The following is a 16,669-nucleotide window of genomic DNA, read 5'->3' as shown; positions in this document are numbered from 1 at the left end:
CTTGCCTTGATCGCTGAGCAATCTGTTTGGGTCTCTTAGTTTTATACAGTGTCCTTTCTGTTCCGGGTGAGACCCGGGCACCACATGACATCTGGTTGCCAGGCCTCCTTGGGCTCTCTCGGCTGCCAGGGCTCCTCTGCCCCTCCTTGTTCTGACGACCTTGGCGGTTTCAGGGCGTCCTGATCAAGTACTCTCAGGGGGCTCTCTGCTGGGATTCGCTGGATGTTTCCTTGGGACTAGCCTGGGGCTGTGCACTGGGCGAGGAAGACCTGGGTAAAGTGCCAACTATAGCTCTCAATCCAAGATGACCAGCCGACTCAGTCCGCCCCTGCCGAGGTTGCCGTTGATCTTGTGCATGAGGCAGTGTTTGTCACTCGTCTCCATGGTAATGTCATTCTATTTTCACACCCAACTCTAAAAGGAAGCTGCTGTGTGAGGCCTAGAGGAAAAGGTGGGGATTGAAGTTCCCCTTCTTTCAGGGATTTAGACTCTATACAAATCATCTGGAATCATTGCCTGCCTCCACTCATTTCCTCATTCAACAGCTTGTTCATGTTGGTACGGTCTCACAGCTACTTCTTTCTTTTACGCTTTGGACCATAATCCGACACTGCTTGATTTTACTGCACAGTTCCACTTTGGGCCACCGGGGGCTCTTCTAGATGACCCCTTTGTCTCTTGTGCATCCCATCCCTGTGGCCTCCTGGGGTGGGCTCCTCAGCACCTCTTTCTCTCTGACCCTGCAGGATGCTCCAGGCTCATCTTGTGTATTTCCCCTCCCAATTCTAGAATCAGCCATTTCTTGAAGGATCTCTAATTCCTTTTATTGGAGAATACTGTGAACCAAGACCTGGGTGCGAGCTGCTTGTTGTTATGGGGTCTTCTTATTTCTGGTACCTCTCAGCTGACTGAGCCAGGAGGTAAATGTGTGCATATGGGCCGAGGCACATGCCTGTGAGTGCGTCTATGTGTACCCACTATTTCCATGTTAAGCTCAGCATGGGTGCAGACCGGGATTCTAACTCCAACCCATTACCACATAGGCCACCTTGGAGCCCTCCCTTACCCGTGGAAACAGCCCCGCCAACAGTGAGAGAGCTGGCTCTCTTCCTCCCTGCCTTTGCTGGATCAGCGATCCCAGCACATGAACTCAGTGCCTTGGGAAGTCCCCCTCACCAGGGTTTTTTGTTGTTGTTATTGCTCTTTTCTTTTGTTTTTGGTGCCAGGAACTGAACCCAGGGCTCTTAACCACCGAGCCACATCCCCAGCCCTGTTTTGTATTTTATTTAGAGACAGGGCCTCACTGAATGGCTTAGACCCTCACTAAGTTGATGAGGCTGGCTTTAACTTGAGGTCCTCCTGCCTCAGCCTCCTGAACGGCTGGGATTACAGGTGTGCTCCACTGCTCAGGTGTGCGCCCGGCTCAGATTATTGATTTTCTTCTATGGATCAGATCTTTGGCATTGTATCTAAAAAGCTGCCCCCAAACCCACGGTCATCTGCATACCTCCTGTATTATCTTCTAAGAGTTTCATAGTTTTGCATTCTACTCTCTGGTCTCTGGGCCTCTGGGATCGACTTCATGAAGGGTGCTTGGTCTCAGTCTGGATCCATGTGTTTGGAAGCGGGTGGCTAACGGTTCCACTGCCCCTCGTTGAAAGCAACACTGACCTCACTGCGTCACCACTGTTCCTCTGTCATGCTCAGTTGCGAGGGCTGCTCCTGGGCCCGTTTTTCCAGATCCGTGTGTCTGTTCTTTCCCCGGCTCCTCTCTGCCCCCCTCGCTGCTGTTGAGGCTGGGTGGGGTCGTCTCTGATTCTGCTCTTCTCCTTCCATCTCCTGGTGGCCATTTGGGCTTTCACCCCTCCATATAAACTTTGCAATTGGTCTGTCCATGTCCACAAAGTAACTTGCTGGGATTTTGATTGGGATCATACAGAATCTACGGAGCAATTTTGGAAGAGCTGACATTGTGACAACATCGAGTCTTCGTATCCCTGAACGTGAAATGCCTGTCTATCTAATTAGTACTTCTTTATTTCTTTCATCAGAGTTATGTAGATTTTTAAAATGTGGCTCTTATATGTATTTTTGCTAATTTAAATGAAAGTGTTTCATTTTTGGTGCTAACACAAATGATATTGTGTTTTTTATTTTGAATCATTCTTGTTTGTTGCTGTTGTATAGAAAATTGATTGGCATTTGTACGGGAACCTTGCACCTTGAAAACTTGCTATGGAAGCTTGTTAACTTCAGGACATTTTTTGATGATTGCATTTAATTTTATAGACAGTCATGTCGTCTGTGATAAAGACAGCTCCTTTCTCTCCAGTCTGCACCTTTTGCTTCCTCTTCCTGTCTGTTGCATTACTGAGGACTTCCCTACAACACGGAAGAGCAGGGGTAGGAGGGACAGATGCCCTCACCTTGCTGGTGACTGGGGTGAGAAGGCTTCCAGTTTCTCTCTGCTGGGCATAATGTGTGTTCTTGTACATGGTCTTTCCAAGCTGAAGAAGTACTTCTCTATTCCTACTTGGTGGAGAGTTTTGTTTTTGTTTTTTAATCATGAGTGAATGTGGAATTTTATCACATGCTTTTTTTGTGTCTTTTGGTATGATCACATGACTTTTATTTTTTTTTTTACTATTTTTTTTTTAGCTGTAGATGGACACGACACCTTTATTTTATTTTAATGTGGTGCTGAGAATCGAACCCATTGCCTTCCACATGCGAGGCGAGCACTCTACCACTGAGCTGCAATCCCAGCCCTGACTTTTCTTTTTTAGTCTTCTGATATGACAAATTATATTAATTTATTTTCAAGCATTGAACCAGTCTCATATAACCTGGAATAAATTCCACTTCGTCAGCATAGCAATCTTATTATACAGCACTGTATTTGATTTGATAATATTTAGTGCACATTTTTTCATCTGTGTTCATGAATGAATGATATCAACCTATAGTTCTCTTGTGTTCTTTGACTGGTTTCAGTAGTAGGGTAAAGATGGGCCCATGGGATGGACTAGGAGATACTCCCCCTGTTTCTGTCTTCTGGAAGAGACTTTGGAAAGCTGGTGTATTCATCCTTTAAATTTTCCATAGAATTCACCAGTCCATTCATCTGGGTCTGATGAATGTACTTCTGCTTTAGAAGGTTATTAGTTATTGATTTGACATAATTTGTAGACGTGGGTCTATTAACATTGTCTAATTCTTCTTGTGCAAGTTTTGGCCAATTGTGTCTTTCAAGGCTAGGGTCTGTTTCTTCTAGGTTAGCAAGTTTGTGAGCTCTGTGGAGATTTTCACAGCATTCCTTTATCATCCTTTTAATGTCTGTGGGGTCTGTAGTATTGTTCTCTCTTTCATTTCTCATATTAACACAGGTGGTCCTTGGCTTAGCATGGTCTGATTTATGATTTTCTGACTTGATGGTGATGCAAAAGCAGTATGCATTCAGTAGAGACCGAATTTTGCATTTAGATATTTTCCTTGGAAAGCAACATGCAGTGTGATGCTCCTTTGCCATGGTGCAGGGACAGCGAGCCACAGCTCCCCTCAGCCATGTGGTCACCAGGAGTCATTTATTGCATACGTATTCTGAATCTTATCTCTAGAAAGAGCACAGATCTTTATTGTCAGACAGATAATTCAGGTGATACATGTAAATGCTAATGGCAACGCTAAGTGGACAACTGACAGCCTACAGGGTGCTGTGTCGCTGAACTCTGATGTTTGTAGGTTAGGTATATTCATGCATTTATACTTATAATGGGTTTATCAGGACATCATAAGTTGAGAACCATTTTTTCTTCTTTTTTCTCAGTTTAATTCTAGCCATTTTATTTTTATTTTTTTTTATCTTTTCAAAGAACCAGAATGTGGTTAGTCTGATTATTATTCATTCATCCACTTATTTATTTATTTAATTTTTGGTGGTGTTAGCAGTTAATCCCAGGGCCTCACCATTCTAGAAGGCACTCTACCACCAAGCTACATCCCCAGACTGTTGTTGTTTTTTTTTTCCTATTAGTTTATTATTTTTAAATTCCATGGATTTCTATTTTAATTTCATTTCTTTCCTTCTGTTTACTTTGGATTCAATTTGCTTTTTCTCCCCCTAGTTTCCTGAGGTGGAAACTAAAATTGTTAAATATCAACATCCCAGGGAATAGTAGGGAAATTCCTTTGGACCTCACTCTTGTGAGGGTGAAACAAGTGTCAGATCTCTTCCAAGCACAGGTACACACACACACACACACACACACACACCATGAGATAGGTGCTGTGGCCTGGGCTCTCCTAGAGCGTATGTTTCTGAACATTTTTGCACTCAAAACAAGACAAAAATAACTGAGTTTAAAAAATCACAGGTAGCAGAATGGACGTCTAAACCGACAGTCCTGGCTGTTTCTGAGTGGCGTCCTCTGGAGGAGTGCTGGGTTGGTGAGAGGTAGCTTTATCTGGGCTTGTGTCTGGCGTGGGCCCAGCCTGGGTGGCATTCCCACCCCGGTCCGTCCCTCAGCGCCCAGCCCAGAAGCCCTGCCACTGGCTTCTGAAGCGATCCTCCTGGTTTGTGGGAACATCAAACCATGATGAAATTTTTACCTCATAGAACTCAACTCTGCTATTTTTTTTTTGAAGTCTGTATTTTGACTTTTCTACGTCAGTTTCCAAAGCATCGCTCTTCATGCCAAAGGCCCTTGAAATAAAATGTCAATGGGTTCTCTTTGCCAACCTAAGTACATTCCTGTGATACCTATTGAGGCAAATATTAAGAGTTCATTTATTATATACTTGTTCTAGATTCTACTAATCACTGGGAAAAGAGCATATGGAGAATTGTCAGGCAGATAATTCAGGTGAGGTCTATGAATGGCTTATGGAGGTGAAGTACAAGCAGCTCCTAGTTCAGGTCCTAATTACGCATCAAGAAGAACAGGCCAGAGTGAGGGCAGGGACAGGGAAATGCTTGCCTGTATCCAAAGGATGAGGGAGACCTCAGAAATGAATCATCAAAGTGAACGTCATTTCAACACAGTATTTTGAAAATAAAAATCGAAGCAAAAACTCTATTGACAAGCAAAATATCAAAAACTTAGGATATTACACTGCCATGCCAAGCCACCAAATCTGAGGCCAAAGGAATATGTACGTCCCTATACAAATGTTTTTGCATATTTCTGTAAAGGTTGTATTTTAAGAACACTGAAGCATTTGAAAAATATTAGAGCATTGAAAAGCAGATATTTTAAAACTTATTTTGATCTAAATATTTTATTTACACCAAGACCAGAATTGACAACAATTTTATGTTCCCCATTTTAAAGGAAGTAAATCCATCAATGGTCTCTCTTAAATACTTTGGGTAAACTATTTAAACTGTACACAAAAGCCAGCCTAAAGGAGCACACATTTTTTTCTTTTGCCCGAGGCTGCTCTGTGATGGGGCAGCTACATACACAGTCAGCACCTCCTGCTCCTCAGGGGTGGCCAGGACTTGGGACCTAGCCTAGAGATTTGGCTGTAGGATCCATTCAATCAGGCAAAACAACATCTGAGCAGGTTTTCCTTTCACACTTCCTATTTTTCAAAGAATGGTCTCTGTGCTCAGTTTAGCTTGGCATTAGAGAGTGGATCTCATCAGAACAGAGTCAAAAACAGGATTCCCAAGGCTCAGAATAGATTTCTTCCTATCAAATTCATTTAAATGTGAGTGTGTGTGATTTTTTTTTGGGGGGGGTTAATTTCAAGTTTATTGTGAACAGAATTACTAGGGATTTTGGACAGAAGTGACGGTGAGACTCAGCTTGGAGGAAGCATATGAAACCGCAGATCTATGCCGAGTTCTGGAAGTGGCTCCTGATGGGCCCAGCATACTGTTTCAACTGTTCCTATCCCCCATCTAAAAATTTTGCAGTTCTTCTAAAAATGAAAGTAAAAGCGCCACAAATATACTTGAGTTCCAAATTAGTTTTAAGTTAGCCTGAGAAGATAATTTTAGCTACATTTAGTTTGAAGTAAAAGGTTAAATAAAACATGTGCCCAGATTTTTATGTCACGGGCATGAAAACTTGTGAGCAAACTTTAAATTCCATCTTGACTCAGGGTTGCATTAATTAAGTAGGGGTTTGAGAAATATAAAATCTGGAGTTTCCTTGGAACAAATACAGAAGATCCAATACTTCACTGGCCAATGGAGCTTTTGGAAAATTATTCAAATTGAGTTCGGTGGGAGGGTTAGTTTGTTAACTAGCTACGAGGTGGAGACATCACCGGAAAGACAGTCTGCGAGGTTGTGGGAGAGAAGACACTGGGCTTCTCCAAGTACCACGTGTAGGTGAAGAGGCGCGTGTGGGGCCCTGTGCGGGGCAGGACACCACCCACCAGGTGTCTGGGAAAGCTTGGCTGGGAGGGCCAGGGGGGCCACTGAGTTCTGGAGGCTGAAGGGGAAGGTCAGGGAGAGGAGTGTGTTGCAGGCAGGAGAAAGTCAGGGGCAAAAGCAGGCAGGGAGCTCGGGAAGCTCAGAGCTTCTTGGACCTGAAAATAGGGCCAGGCTTTTAAAAGAGATGTGACGGGGAGGAAGCAGTATCGACGGAAGTAGTGAACTGGGGTAAACATTCTGCCCAGGCTGAGCGACGCTTTGTGGGAGCAACTGAGCCGCAGAGGTGGGAAGAGCAGCTGCAGTCCTTTCAAAATACCCAGGAGCCGGCCGACAATGAACAGGCAAGTGCGAGGAGGCTAGCTCTCTAACAAAGAGCATCAGAAGCTTCAAGAACTAGGATGCAGATTCACATCCATTTAAAGGGGGGAGAAAGTGCACTGGGGTGGCCACCATGCCTGGTACTTGGAGCCAGGACGTACAGAATATTTTTAATGAAGAGGGCTCTTGAGCTCCTGAGCTCTCAGTTCCAAATGATCATCCCTTAAAACCTGACACAATTAATCATTCCCTTCAAAATGTTTGCCTTTTCATAGCATGAAACAGACTACTGAGGTCCTGCTGCATCTGGCACCTGCTGAAGTTGCCAACCTCAAGGAAGGAATCAATTTTTTTCGAAATAAGAGCACTGGCAAAGACTACATCTTATACAAGGATCAGAACCACCTGAAGGCATGCAAGAACCTGTGCAAGCACCAAGGAGGCCTGTTCATCAAAGATATCGAGGATCTGGACGGCAGGTACCAAGAGTCCTTTCCTTTCTCACGGGCAGCCTGCTTGCAATTCGATTTGTCAGGAATTGTCACCTACAAATTCTAAATGCACCCATCGGCAGATTGCTTCCCCTGGTAAATTTTTACTCTCGCTCCTACGTCGGACATCTCTCTGAACTCAAAAGTATGTTTCCTTTCATTTTTCTTTCTCTTTCTAAGCACTCTTAATTTAAAATTCTTCCTAGCTTGAGAAGCAGTAAAACTCCTAGGTTGTATGAGTTTCTTTGGGAGCATTTGGGGTAATGGGAGGGTACACGTTTACCTGGTGTTGTCTTCAAAGACTCCAGCCTCCTCCGAGTTCTCATTCCCCTCCCTGGTAGTTTGCTATGTGGGGACGGTTGGGGGCACTTTTCCAAACCCTATAGGAAGGCAGATACCATCTTCCTTCCTGGCAGTCTAGTTATGATTACAGATTAAAAATGGCAGAGCCCCAGCTCTCACTACCCTGATAGTTTCTTGGAAGAACAAATGCTTTGGCCGGGGCATCCCCCTGTATTATTAGATCTTCAGAGGCAAACCACAGAGCCCACTAGCTTCTGGGGCTCCTTGGAGCTGCCAGATTGGCAGGTGAATGCCCAAGACATCCTGGTAAACCTGCATTTCATAAAAACAATGAATGTCTAGTATAAATATGTCCAAAGTAACGTGCAGGACATGTTTGCTGGCAGGTCTACCCCGGAAGACCCTCAGGAAATTTGCTGACAGCTGGTCTGATCTCTGGCTCTCTTCCCCGTGTATTCGGGTCAGGGGGGCCTTAAACACAGCTGTCTCTGGTCAACACGTGCAGCACTCAGGACTGCTGAGGTCTCCTCTTCTGCCCTGGGGAGTGTTGAAACTGGATTTCCTTTCTTCTCTCCTTAGTGAGTCGTTTCACACAGTGCCAGTTAGCTAACCATTTAAGGAGTTGTCAAAACTTGGTGGTTAAGAGGTGATCTCTCCTCCCCAACTGCCTGCACCTGACTCCCCCACCCACAGTTTGGCAATGACCTTGAACGTGTTTCACAGCCTTTCTGGGCCTCAGTCTACTCACTCCTAAGACGAAGATGAAAGTGGTCCCGACTTTGCTAGGTCTCTGTACATGATATCAAATATAAAGAAGCAGTGAAAAGAATATTTGGTGGCCCATGATGAGGCTACATAAATGTTCATCACTGTGTCATTGCCCTGACCCCTGACCCCTGTGTAGCTGGGGCAGGCTATTTATAGAACGCAGCTTTCCTCTGCACGCAGCCTGCTCATCTAGATACAGGGCTGCTTTTCCACTCTAGCCTTTCTCCTTCGTCCAGAGTCTTGGGTGAGCGGGTTCCCCCATCCTTGGTTCTCCTGCCCAGGAGGAAGCAGGTATGTACCGCAGCTGGTCCTTCAGGAAGCTGGCCTGCCACAGCCTCCCAGCCACACCTGCAGACCCTGTCACTTCTCCCAGGCTTCTCTCTGCAGCTGTCCACCTGAAAACACGGCCTGTCCAGGGTGCAGTCTGCAACAGTAACCAGCCTTCTTGTTCGGTCCTTTCTTCCACTGTCAGTCTTCTTCTTGACAAATGACCACACTCAGCAAATCTGATAAGCTGTGCTTCTCCTTGTTTAAGTCTAATGAGTCTTGGCACCCTGTCCTGTGTGCGCAGCCGCTGTCCTCTCCAGGGGCCCCTGGTTCTGCCAGCCTCCCTCCCAGGGTCCAGCATGCAGGTAGCTGCAGGTGGACTGTTCTGTCTTAATTTAGAAAGGTCATTGGCTGCTCATCACTGTGAAAAGAGGTGGCGAAGTAACCAGTCATAAACTGAAGTGTGGAATATGCTTTTTCCTTAGCAAAAAGAACATTAAAGTTTTTGGATAGAATGAAGATTGAAAGGTCATATGACTTGCTTATATGTTAAAATACATGATTTTCAATTTTTTTAAAAAAATCTGATATTTCTGGTTTAAGGTATATTTTTTGGTTAAAAAAGTTCTTCAACTCTTATAAAACAAACAAACAAGATAAGCCTTCATTGGAAACACTACTAAAATAAAGAGAAGAAATGAAACTGTCTATAACCACCTTCAACCACACCCCTTTAGCTCTGCTAAGCTTCTTTTGCTGGGGAAAACATAATGAACATGGGGTGGTAGCCCTGCTGGGTAACAGTTTGAGTCTCATAATGAAGTGGGGTTGAAACAGCAACTAAAAAGACAATAAGTTCAAATTACAGATAAACAACACATTCTAGTATTCTTGCAGATGCAGCTGTTGAATACTGAGGTGGCTGGTCCTGGTTTCACACTGCTTTGTTCCCAGGCAATGTTATTCTCTTAATTCTCCTGAACAGAAGAGGCTCCTTTGTTTTGAAGACTACTTAATTCTGTTGTCTTATTGATATCTTAAAAGCATGTCAGTTTTTGAGATGCAGTTTATCTTCATTCTTTTAATCACCTTTTAATGATTAGAGTATATTTCCTTGGATATTTCAGGATCAGCCGTGAATAGTTTTTCTTTTGTGAATTTTGTATTCACCCAACTAATTTAATTTCATGGTCAAATAGTGCATCTAAAGCTAATCAAAATTAATTTTTATTTTTACTTTTTCATTAGCCTAAGTATGATTTTGTTTTTCACCCAGGTCTGTTAAATGCACAAAGCACAACTGGAAGTTAGATGTGAGCACCATGAAGTATACTAACCCTCCAGGGAGCTTCTGTCAAGATGAGCTGGGTAAATAGCATGTCTTCTGCTACTGTCCCTACTGGGGTCCTTCATGTTGACCTATCTCTAAGCTCATCTGAAGCTTTGGGTAATTCTGGTTTTAAACTGTTAGAGTTCTTTTTAAATAACCAACATTGAAAATATGTTGGCTATTTCTCCAAAATAGCCCTTCATTCATTCATTGGTTTGGTAAATAGTCGTTGAGACTCTAACACATAAATATTGTGCTAGATATAGAAAGCTACAAAGACCGATAAGATAGAGTCAATGTGAATGAGACAATAATCACCTGCAGTGGTTGGCTAAGCCAAGCCGGAAAGAGCTAAGAACAAGGATGTCCTGGGAGGTCTCTCAACAGAGATACAGGGAAAACATAATGAACTATGCTGTGATAGTTGGTTTGAAGTCTTATCTGTGAAGAGACAAAAGATAAACTGTGTTGTGTGTAGATCTTCTCAACAATCTGATCCAAGTTCACAACTTGAGGGGAAGTGAAGGGCACAAAACTAGCTGGTTCCTCCTGGTACAGACAGGAACTGAGTCCCCGAGATCTCAGTGCGGGGGTCCCCTCCACCCTCCTCCCTCCTGCCTGGGAAGGACTGAATAGGAAGCTCAGTCACAGGGACGAATTGCCTCTCTTCTTCCGAAGGACGAAGTCAGGACAGATTTATTTTGCAGATCACAATTGCTTTAATTACAATTCTGGACAGTATCCCACCACTTGTGCAGGTGGTATTTATTGCCAGAAGAAAAAAGGGAACCACCTGCAGGATCAACGAGGTTGGCTGCAGAATGCATCTTTTGAGGTTTTCGGCCTCTGATTGGCTAGAGGCTCGCCTACTGCGATTGGCTGAGCCTGGGTTGCTAGGTCAGGGAAGCCCTCACTCGCCATGCATCCACTCCCGCTTCTGCGACCCTTTTGACAGCCGCACCCTGTGACAGGTGTCCACACTCGCTGTCTGCTCCTTTGCCCCCTGTTCGCTTGAGCTTCTGTCCGTCCTACTCCACTAACACGGCTGCTGTCAGGTGGCCATTGCGCTCCTGCGGCCATCCCGGGGACGATTCCAGGGTCATTTGCCCATCCGCGTGGCACAGGGGCTCACTTTCCCCCCTTGGTGTGCCTCCTCTTGGCATTTGGAGAGACAAACTCTCTGTATTCATTTCCTATTTGCAACTACCACAAGCTGTCACTGGGGGCTTAGAACTGCGCAAGGGCGTTAGTGTTCATTGTGCATCTCCGGAGTCCAGCAGGGGTCTCACCGCGGGGTCAGCAAGGCTGCGTTCCTTTCCGGAAACTCTAGGCGACCAGCATTTCCTGGCTGTCCAAGCTCCCTGTCTCCGTTTTCGAAGCCAGCCACATTGCGCGCTCCATGCTCTGCCATGACATCCCCCTGTTCTTCTGCCGGTCCTCCCACTTAGAGTGGCCCCTAATGATTACTTGGGGGCTCAGCCAGAGAATCCAGGGTAACTGCCCTACTTGAAAGCCAGCTGACTGGCGACCACAACAGTATCTGCAGCGTCAGTTCCACTCCAAGGTGCCACCTAAATTACCCTGTACTGGGATCAGAGCTCAGAGCACATTCTGCCTCCTGCAGTCTCCTGTCTGCCATTCGCACCACACTCAGCCCCTTCTCAGGCTCTGCTGGACTTGGAACATTGGGTTGCCCTGAAACTCTCTCCTCAGTTCTCTTTATCCAACTTCTTATAAATGTAAGTGATCACATCTACATTCACGGCCCCAAACACCGTCTTTACTCAGATGCTGACTTGAAAAAGTTTGCCCTGAGCTGGGTGCAGTGACACATGTCTCGAACCCTAGCAACTTGGGAGGCTGAGGTAGGAGGATCACAAGTTGGAAGCCAGCCTCAGAAATGTAGTGAGACCATCAGCAACTTACCAAGACCCCGTCTCAAAATGAAAATTAAAATGTGGTTCAGTGGTAAAGTGCCCCAGGTTCAATCCCCACCACCAAAAACAAAACAAAACAAAACAAACAAACAACAACAACAACAACAAAACTTTGCCTCTGGCTTCCACCTCATCCCTGAGCTCGATTCTGCCCTCTGCCATCCAACTACTTATTTAACGTATCTTGCATTTCTAACAGGCTTGTGAGTGCACAACCCAAACTGAACACCTCATGCACAACTCGACTTGTCCTCAACACTGCCCATGCAGCCTTCCGCATCTCTAAATGCACAACACCTACCACTTACACGAAGCCTGGGAGTCATCCTGAGACTCGTCTCCTTACACCCCAGATCCACTCACTAATCAAGTGATGCTGGCTGTCTGGAGACGCCCAGGTCCACCGGCCTCCCCTCGTCACTCTCTTCACCCTCCTCTTGGTGCCTAACCTTTGGCCTGAATGTCTGCCTTCCTGCATCTAGGTTCGCTGTCTCCCTCTGTTTGTTGTCTCCCTATCCAATCTTTGAAAGGTCCAAATCCACTCACATTCGCTTTCCAACCCCAAACCCTCCAGAGGTTCCTAGCACACCTAGGCCTGCGCCTTCCTTCTGGCTCACCAGCCCACATCCCAGAGCGCATCTCAAGGAAATCATCAGTGCACGGCCCCGATGCAGCTCCAGGACTGTTCCTCCACAGCGTTCTATTCACAGACGAGAAAACTTGAATACAAATCAATCATGAGAATTCCGATAGATACTCAAGTGATACAATTGAAGAAACTATAACAATAAGACATATTTTTGATATCTAAAACAAAAATTGGGTTATGAATAATATGTATAGTATATCTCATTTCTTTTTTTTTTCCTTTTCCTTTTTCTTTTTTCTTTTTTTTTTTTTTTGTGTGTGGAGGGGTACCAGGGATTGAACTCAGGGACATTTGACCACTGAGCCACATCCCCAGCCCTGTTTTGTATTTTATTTAGAGACAGGGTCTCGCTGAGTTGCTTAGCGCCTCACTTTTGCTGAGGCTGGCTTTGAACTTGCAATCCTCCTGCCTCAGCTTCCTGAGCAGCTGGGATTACAGCTGTGCACCACCATGCCCAGCAGTATATCCCATTTCTGAAAAAGATCTACATGCACAAACACGCATGGGTGATAGAAGGCAGGCTGAGTGGTGGTCACCTGCCGCAGTGGCTGAGCAGGGCCCTGGGCTCTGGACTGTGGACTTCAATGATTCCATCTTTACAATTTTTTCAGGCTCACATTATTTTGACCATACTATATGAGATGGTACACCAGGGCCGTTTCCACCCACGCGCCTCTGTGAGACCATCTCTAAAGAAAAAGACCCTGTACAGGGATGAAAGGACCTGGGCATCCTCCCAGTCCCCCTCGGAGCAGAGAGCCACTGCTGAGGGGCACTTCCTTCACCCCAAGGAGACAGAGTGCTCTTCTGGAGACAGTTGCTATTTGCTTTGGCTACAAGTTCATCTTCCCTCCACCTCTCAAAAGGGACACCTGAACACCACCTGTTTTCCCCAGTGAACGTCGCCCAGGTCTGTTGAGCAGGCCTGGAAAGCCCGCAGACAAGTCTCCATACTAGGAACTGGTTATTGTGCTGTATAAATATTATTAAATTTATCTGGCATAAACTCACCAGATACGTAGGGTTAGGCATGAATACCATTAGTTTGCAGAAGTGAAATGAGCAGATTATGAACATATTACTTGGAAACCTAGAGCTGTTTAGATGCTTTTCTGGAAACCGTGAGGTCTATTAGACAAGAGCTCCGAGAGCCGCCGCAGCGCTGTGGTGGGGGGACAGTGATAGGCTTGCCACACTGCCTTGCCGTCCCAGCTCCGTGATGCTGGGTGAGTTACTCAACCTTTATGTGTTTCAGTTTTCAGAAATGCAAAGTGGAAATGATATTGTTAGTTCCCATCTTAAGAATTTTTAAAATGAACACTTGTTAAATTCTCAGTACTTGATACACAGAGCATGATGATTTATCTGGGTGTGTACGTCTCAGGTAACCTGCTTGCATCCTCGGGAACCAGAGCAGCAGGAGAGGAACGAGGGATCTCCCTACCTGCATGAAGTCGGCTCAGCAGGAAAAGCCATGAAGGCTGGGAGCCGAAGGAGGGGGCTGGTGCTCCTGGCTATGGTGGGTAAAGGGCAAGGCCAGAGGAGGCAGCAGGTGGTGGCCCAGGAGATGGCCAACCCCCATGAAGTTCGACTTCTGCTCAACCAAGGAAGCCCCATGGGACTGGGAAGATTTGCAAACAGAGCTTGCTCTTCAGTCCAGTGCTGCCAAGACCGAAATGATTTCATAACGAGTCCCAAGAAATCGGTGGGCACAGTCCACCTCGGGGCAGGCTCAGCTGGTATTGGGTTTTATTATCATTAAAAAATATAGGGCCATAATCAGAAAATTGGGAATCAGAAAGGCAGAAGTGAGAAGAGGTCACCTGCTCTCCCACGTGGAAGCCGTTTTGATATATCTCATTCCAGACTTTGCCGCCATCCCTCTCTCCTGCACCATCTCCTCTCCTCCTCTTCCTTCTTTTCCTTCTTCAAGAAACAACTCAAGTACCATAAAATTCACCCTTTTTAATGTGTCCAATTTAATGATTTGTATCATATTTACACGGCTACGCGACCACCACCACTACTTAATTCCAAAACATTTCATCACTCCAAAGAGAAACCCTGTGACCAGTGATCACTCCGCATTCTCTTTATTCCCAGCCCCTTGGCAACCAGAAATCTGCTTTCCGTCTTCATGAGTTTTCCTTTTCTGTAGATGTCACATACTTGGGGTACTACAACACGTGGCTGGCTCCTTTTACTTTGTGTAGTGTGTCCAAGTTTGGTCCATGTCACAGTGTGTACCATCTTTATCTCCTTCTCTTTAGTGGCCAAACCTTGCTTCCCGTGGCTGCATCCCACTCGGGCGAGGATGAGTGAAGCTGCTGTAAATATTCATGTGCAAACTTTCACGCAGACACTTGTGGTGGTTCTCTTGGTCGTACACCTGGGAACGGGACTGTGGGATCACGAGGCAGCCTGTGGTCACCTGGAGGACTGTCACGGTGCTCCTGCCGCTCCACACCTTTCCCATGCCCATTAGTTGGGTGTGATTGCTCCCCTCCTCCACATCCTCTCCTGTACTCGGTATTCTCCATCTTTCCTGCTGATTTTCTTTGAGGCTCAGATATTTTGGCAACTTTGTTGAAAAATCAGTCGATCACAATGAAAGGGTTTATTTTCAAATCAGGAAGTGTGAGCCCTTCTGTTTTCTTTTCCAAGACTGATTGGCTCTTCTGAGTGGGATCTTTTGATTTTTCCATGTGAATTTTGGAGTCAGCTTTTGGACTTCTTGAAAAAATATTAAAGGCAATGGGAATTTCGATAGGGATTATATTCAATCTGTTAATTTGAGGGAGTATTTCCATGTGAATATTACCAACAATGGATATTTCTTGATCCATGAACATGGGATGCCTTTAAAAAAATTTTTTAGTTATAGATGGACACAAAATCTTTATTTACTTATGTAATGTGGTTCTGAAGCTTGAACTCAGTGCCTCACATGTGCTAGGCGAGCTACTCTACCACTGAGCCACAACCCCAGCCCCAATGGGATGCCTTGTGAGTCTTCTAAAATTTCTTTCAACCATGATGTATAGTTCTTGGAGTGTAAGTTTTGTATTTCTTTTGTTAAACTTCTTCCTGAGCACTCTGTACTTTTTGGTGCTATTGTAAATGGAATTGTTTTGTGAGTTTCATTTTAAGACTGTTCGTTACTAATGCACAGAAATATCATCGATTTTTTTTTTCTATCGACCTAGTGTCCTGCAGCATTGCTGAACTCATTTATTGAGTCTAACAGTTTCCCAGTGGAGACCTTTGGATGCTCTGCACACAAGATGGTGTCCTCTGTGAAGAGAAGCAGTTTTACCTCTTCCTTCCCACTCCGGATGTCTTTTATTTCATTTTATTGCCCAGTGGCTTGATAAAACCTCCAGGAAGAAGTGGCCAGAGCAGACCTCTTTGTCTTGTTCCTGCCTTTAGGGGAAAAACAACAATGGGGTTTTTGTAGATGCCCTTTATCAGATTGAGGAAGTTCCCTTTTATTCTTAGTTTCTTTCTTTTTTTTTTTTTTAGAGAGAGAGAATTTTTTTAATATTTATTTTTTTTTAGTTTTCGGCGGACACAACATCTTTGTTTGTATGTGGTGCTGAGGATGGAACCCGGGCCGCACGCACGCCAGGCGAGCACTACCGCTTGAGCCACATCCCCAGTGCTTTTTTAAATCAGGAAAGGGTGCTGTATTTTGTCAAATGCCTTTTTTGCATCAATTGAGATAACCATGTGATTTTCTTTTCCTTTTATTTTGGAATGTATTATACCGACTGATTTTTTTGAATATTAAGACCACCTAGCATAAACACTTCTTGGCCATGTTTAACCTTTATATTCCTAAATTTTATTTGGCTAAGACTTTTTGTACCTATATTCATGAGAAATATTGGTCTTTGTTTTTCTTTTCTTGAAATGTCTTCATCTGACTTTATTATCAGGTTATTTCTGACCCATTGAATGAGTTGGAAAGTGTTCCCTCTACTTCTGTTTATTGGAAGACTTTGTGAAAGACAGGTGATAATTTGCCGCAGTCTGGCTGGGCACAATCAGGAGCCACTTGTCAAAAGAAACTAACTTTATTTTTAGAACCACACACGCCAAACAAAACAGCCTCTCAGGAAAAACCCTCAGAGCCTCAACTGCCACCACCGGCTTTCCACAAGCCTCTCTCTCCCACCCAAGCTTCTCTCCACCTCCCACAATCCTCCTGCTCTTGAGGCC

General features: G+C 44.9%; 1 protein-coding gene across 8 annotated transcripts in view; it reads left to right on the top strand.

Moving 5' to 3' along the window:
• LOC107149301 (cytidine monophosphate-N-acetylneuraminic acid hydroxylase) overlaps nt 1–16,669 on the top strand; it is a 78,827-nt gene that overhangs the window by 7,873 nt on the left and 54,285 nt on the right. For 4 of the 8 annotated variants that reach the window (XR_007346284.1, XM_015494085.2, XM_015494084.2 and 1 more), the window contains exons 2-3: nt 6,979–7,182; nt 9,809–9,900. Coding sequence is in view for 6 of the 8 variants with exons in the window: in XM_015494085.2 (XP_015349571.1) it covers nt 6,979–7,182; nt 9,809–9,900 (296 nt within the window). In the remaining 2 variants the exon portion in view is untranslated. Of the gene's footprint in view, nt 1–6,242; nt 6,727–6,978; nt 7,183–9,808; nt 9,901–16,669 lie in introns of those variants that run through there. The other 4 variants (XM_015494086.2, XM_048799877.1, XM_048799876.1 and 1 more) reach the window with 4 other exon arrangements.

The sequence above is a fragment of the Marmota marmota genome, unplaced genomic scaffold, assembly GCF_001458135.2.
Source record: "Marmota marmota marmota unplaced genomic scaffold, marMar, whole genome shotgun sequence".
Taxonomy (NCBI): Eukaryota; Metazoa; Chordata; class Mammalia; order Rodentia; family Sciuridae; genus Marmota; species Marmota marmota.
The sequence above is the reverse complement of the archived record's forward strand: the minus strand, read 5'-3'. Positions and strand labels throughout refer to the sequence as shown.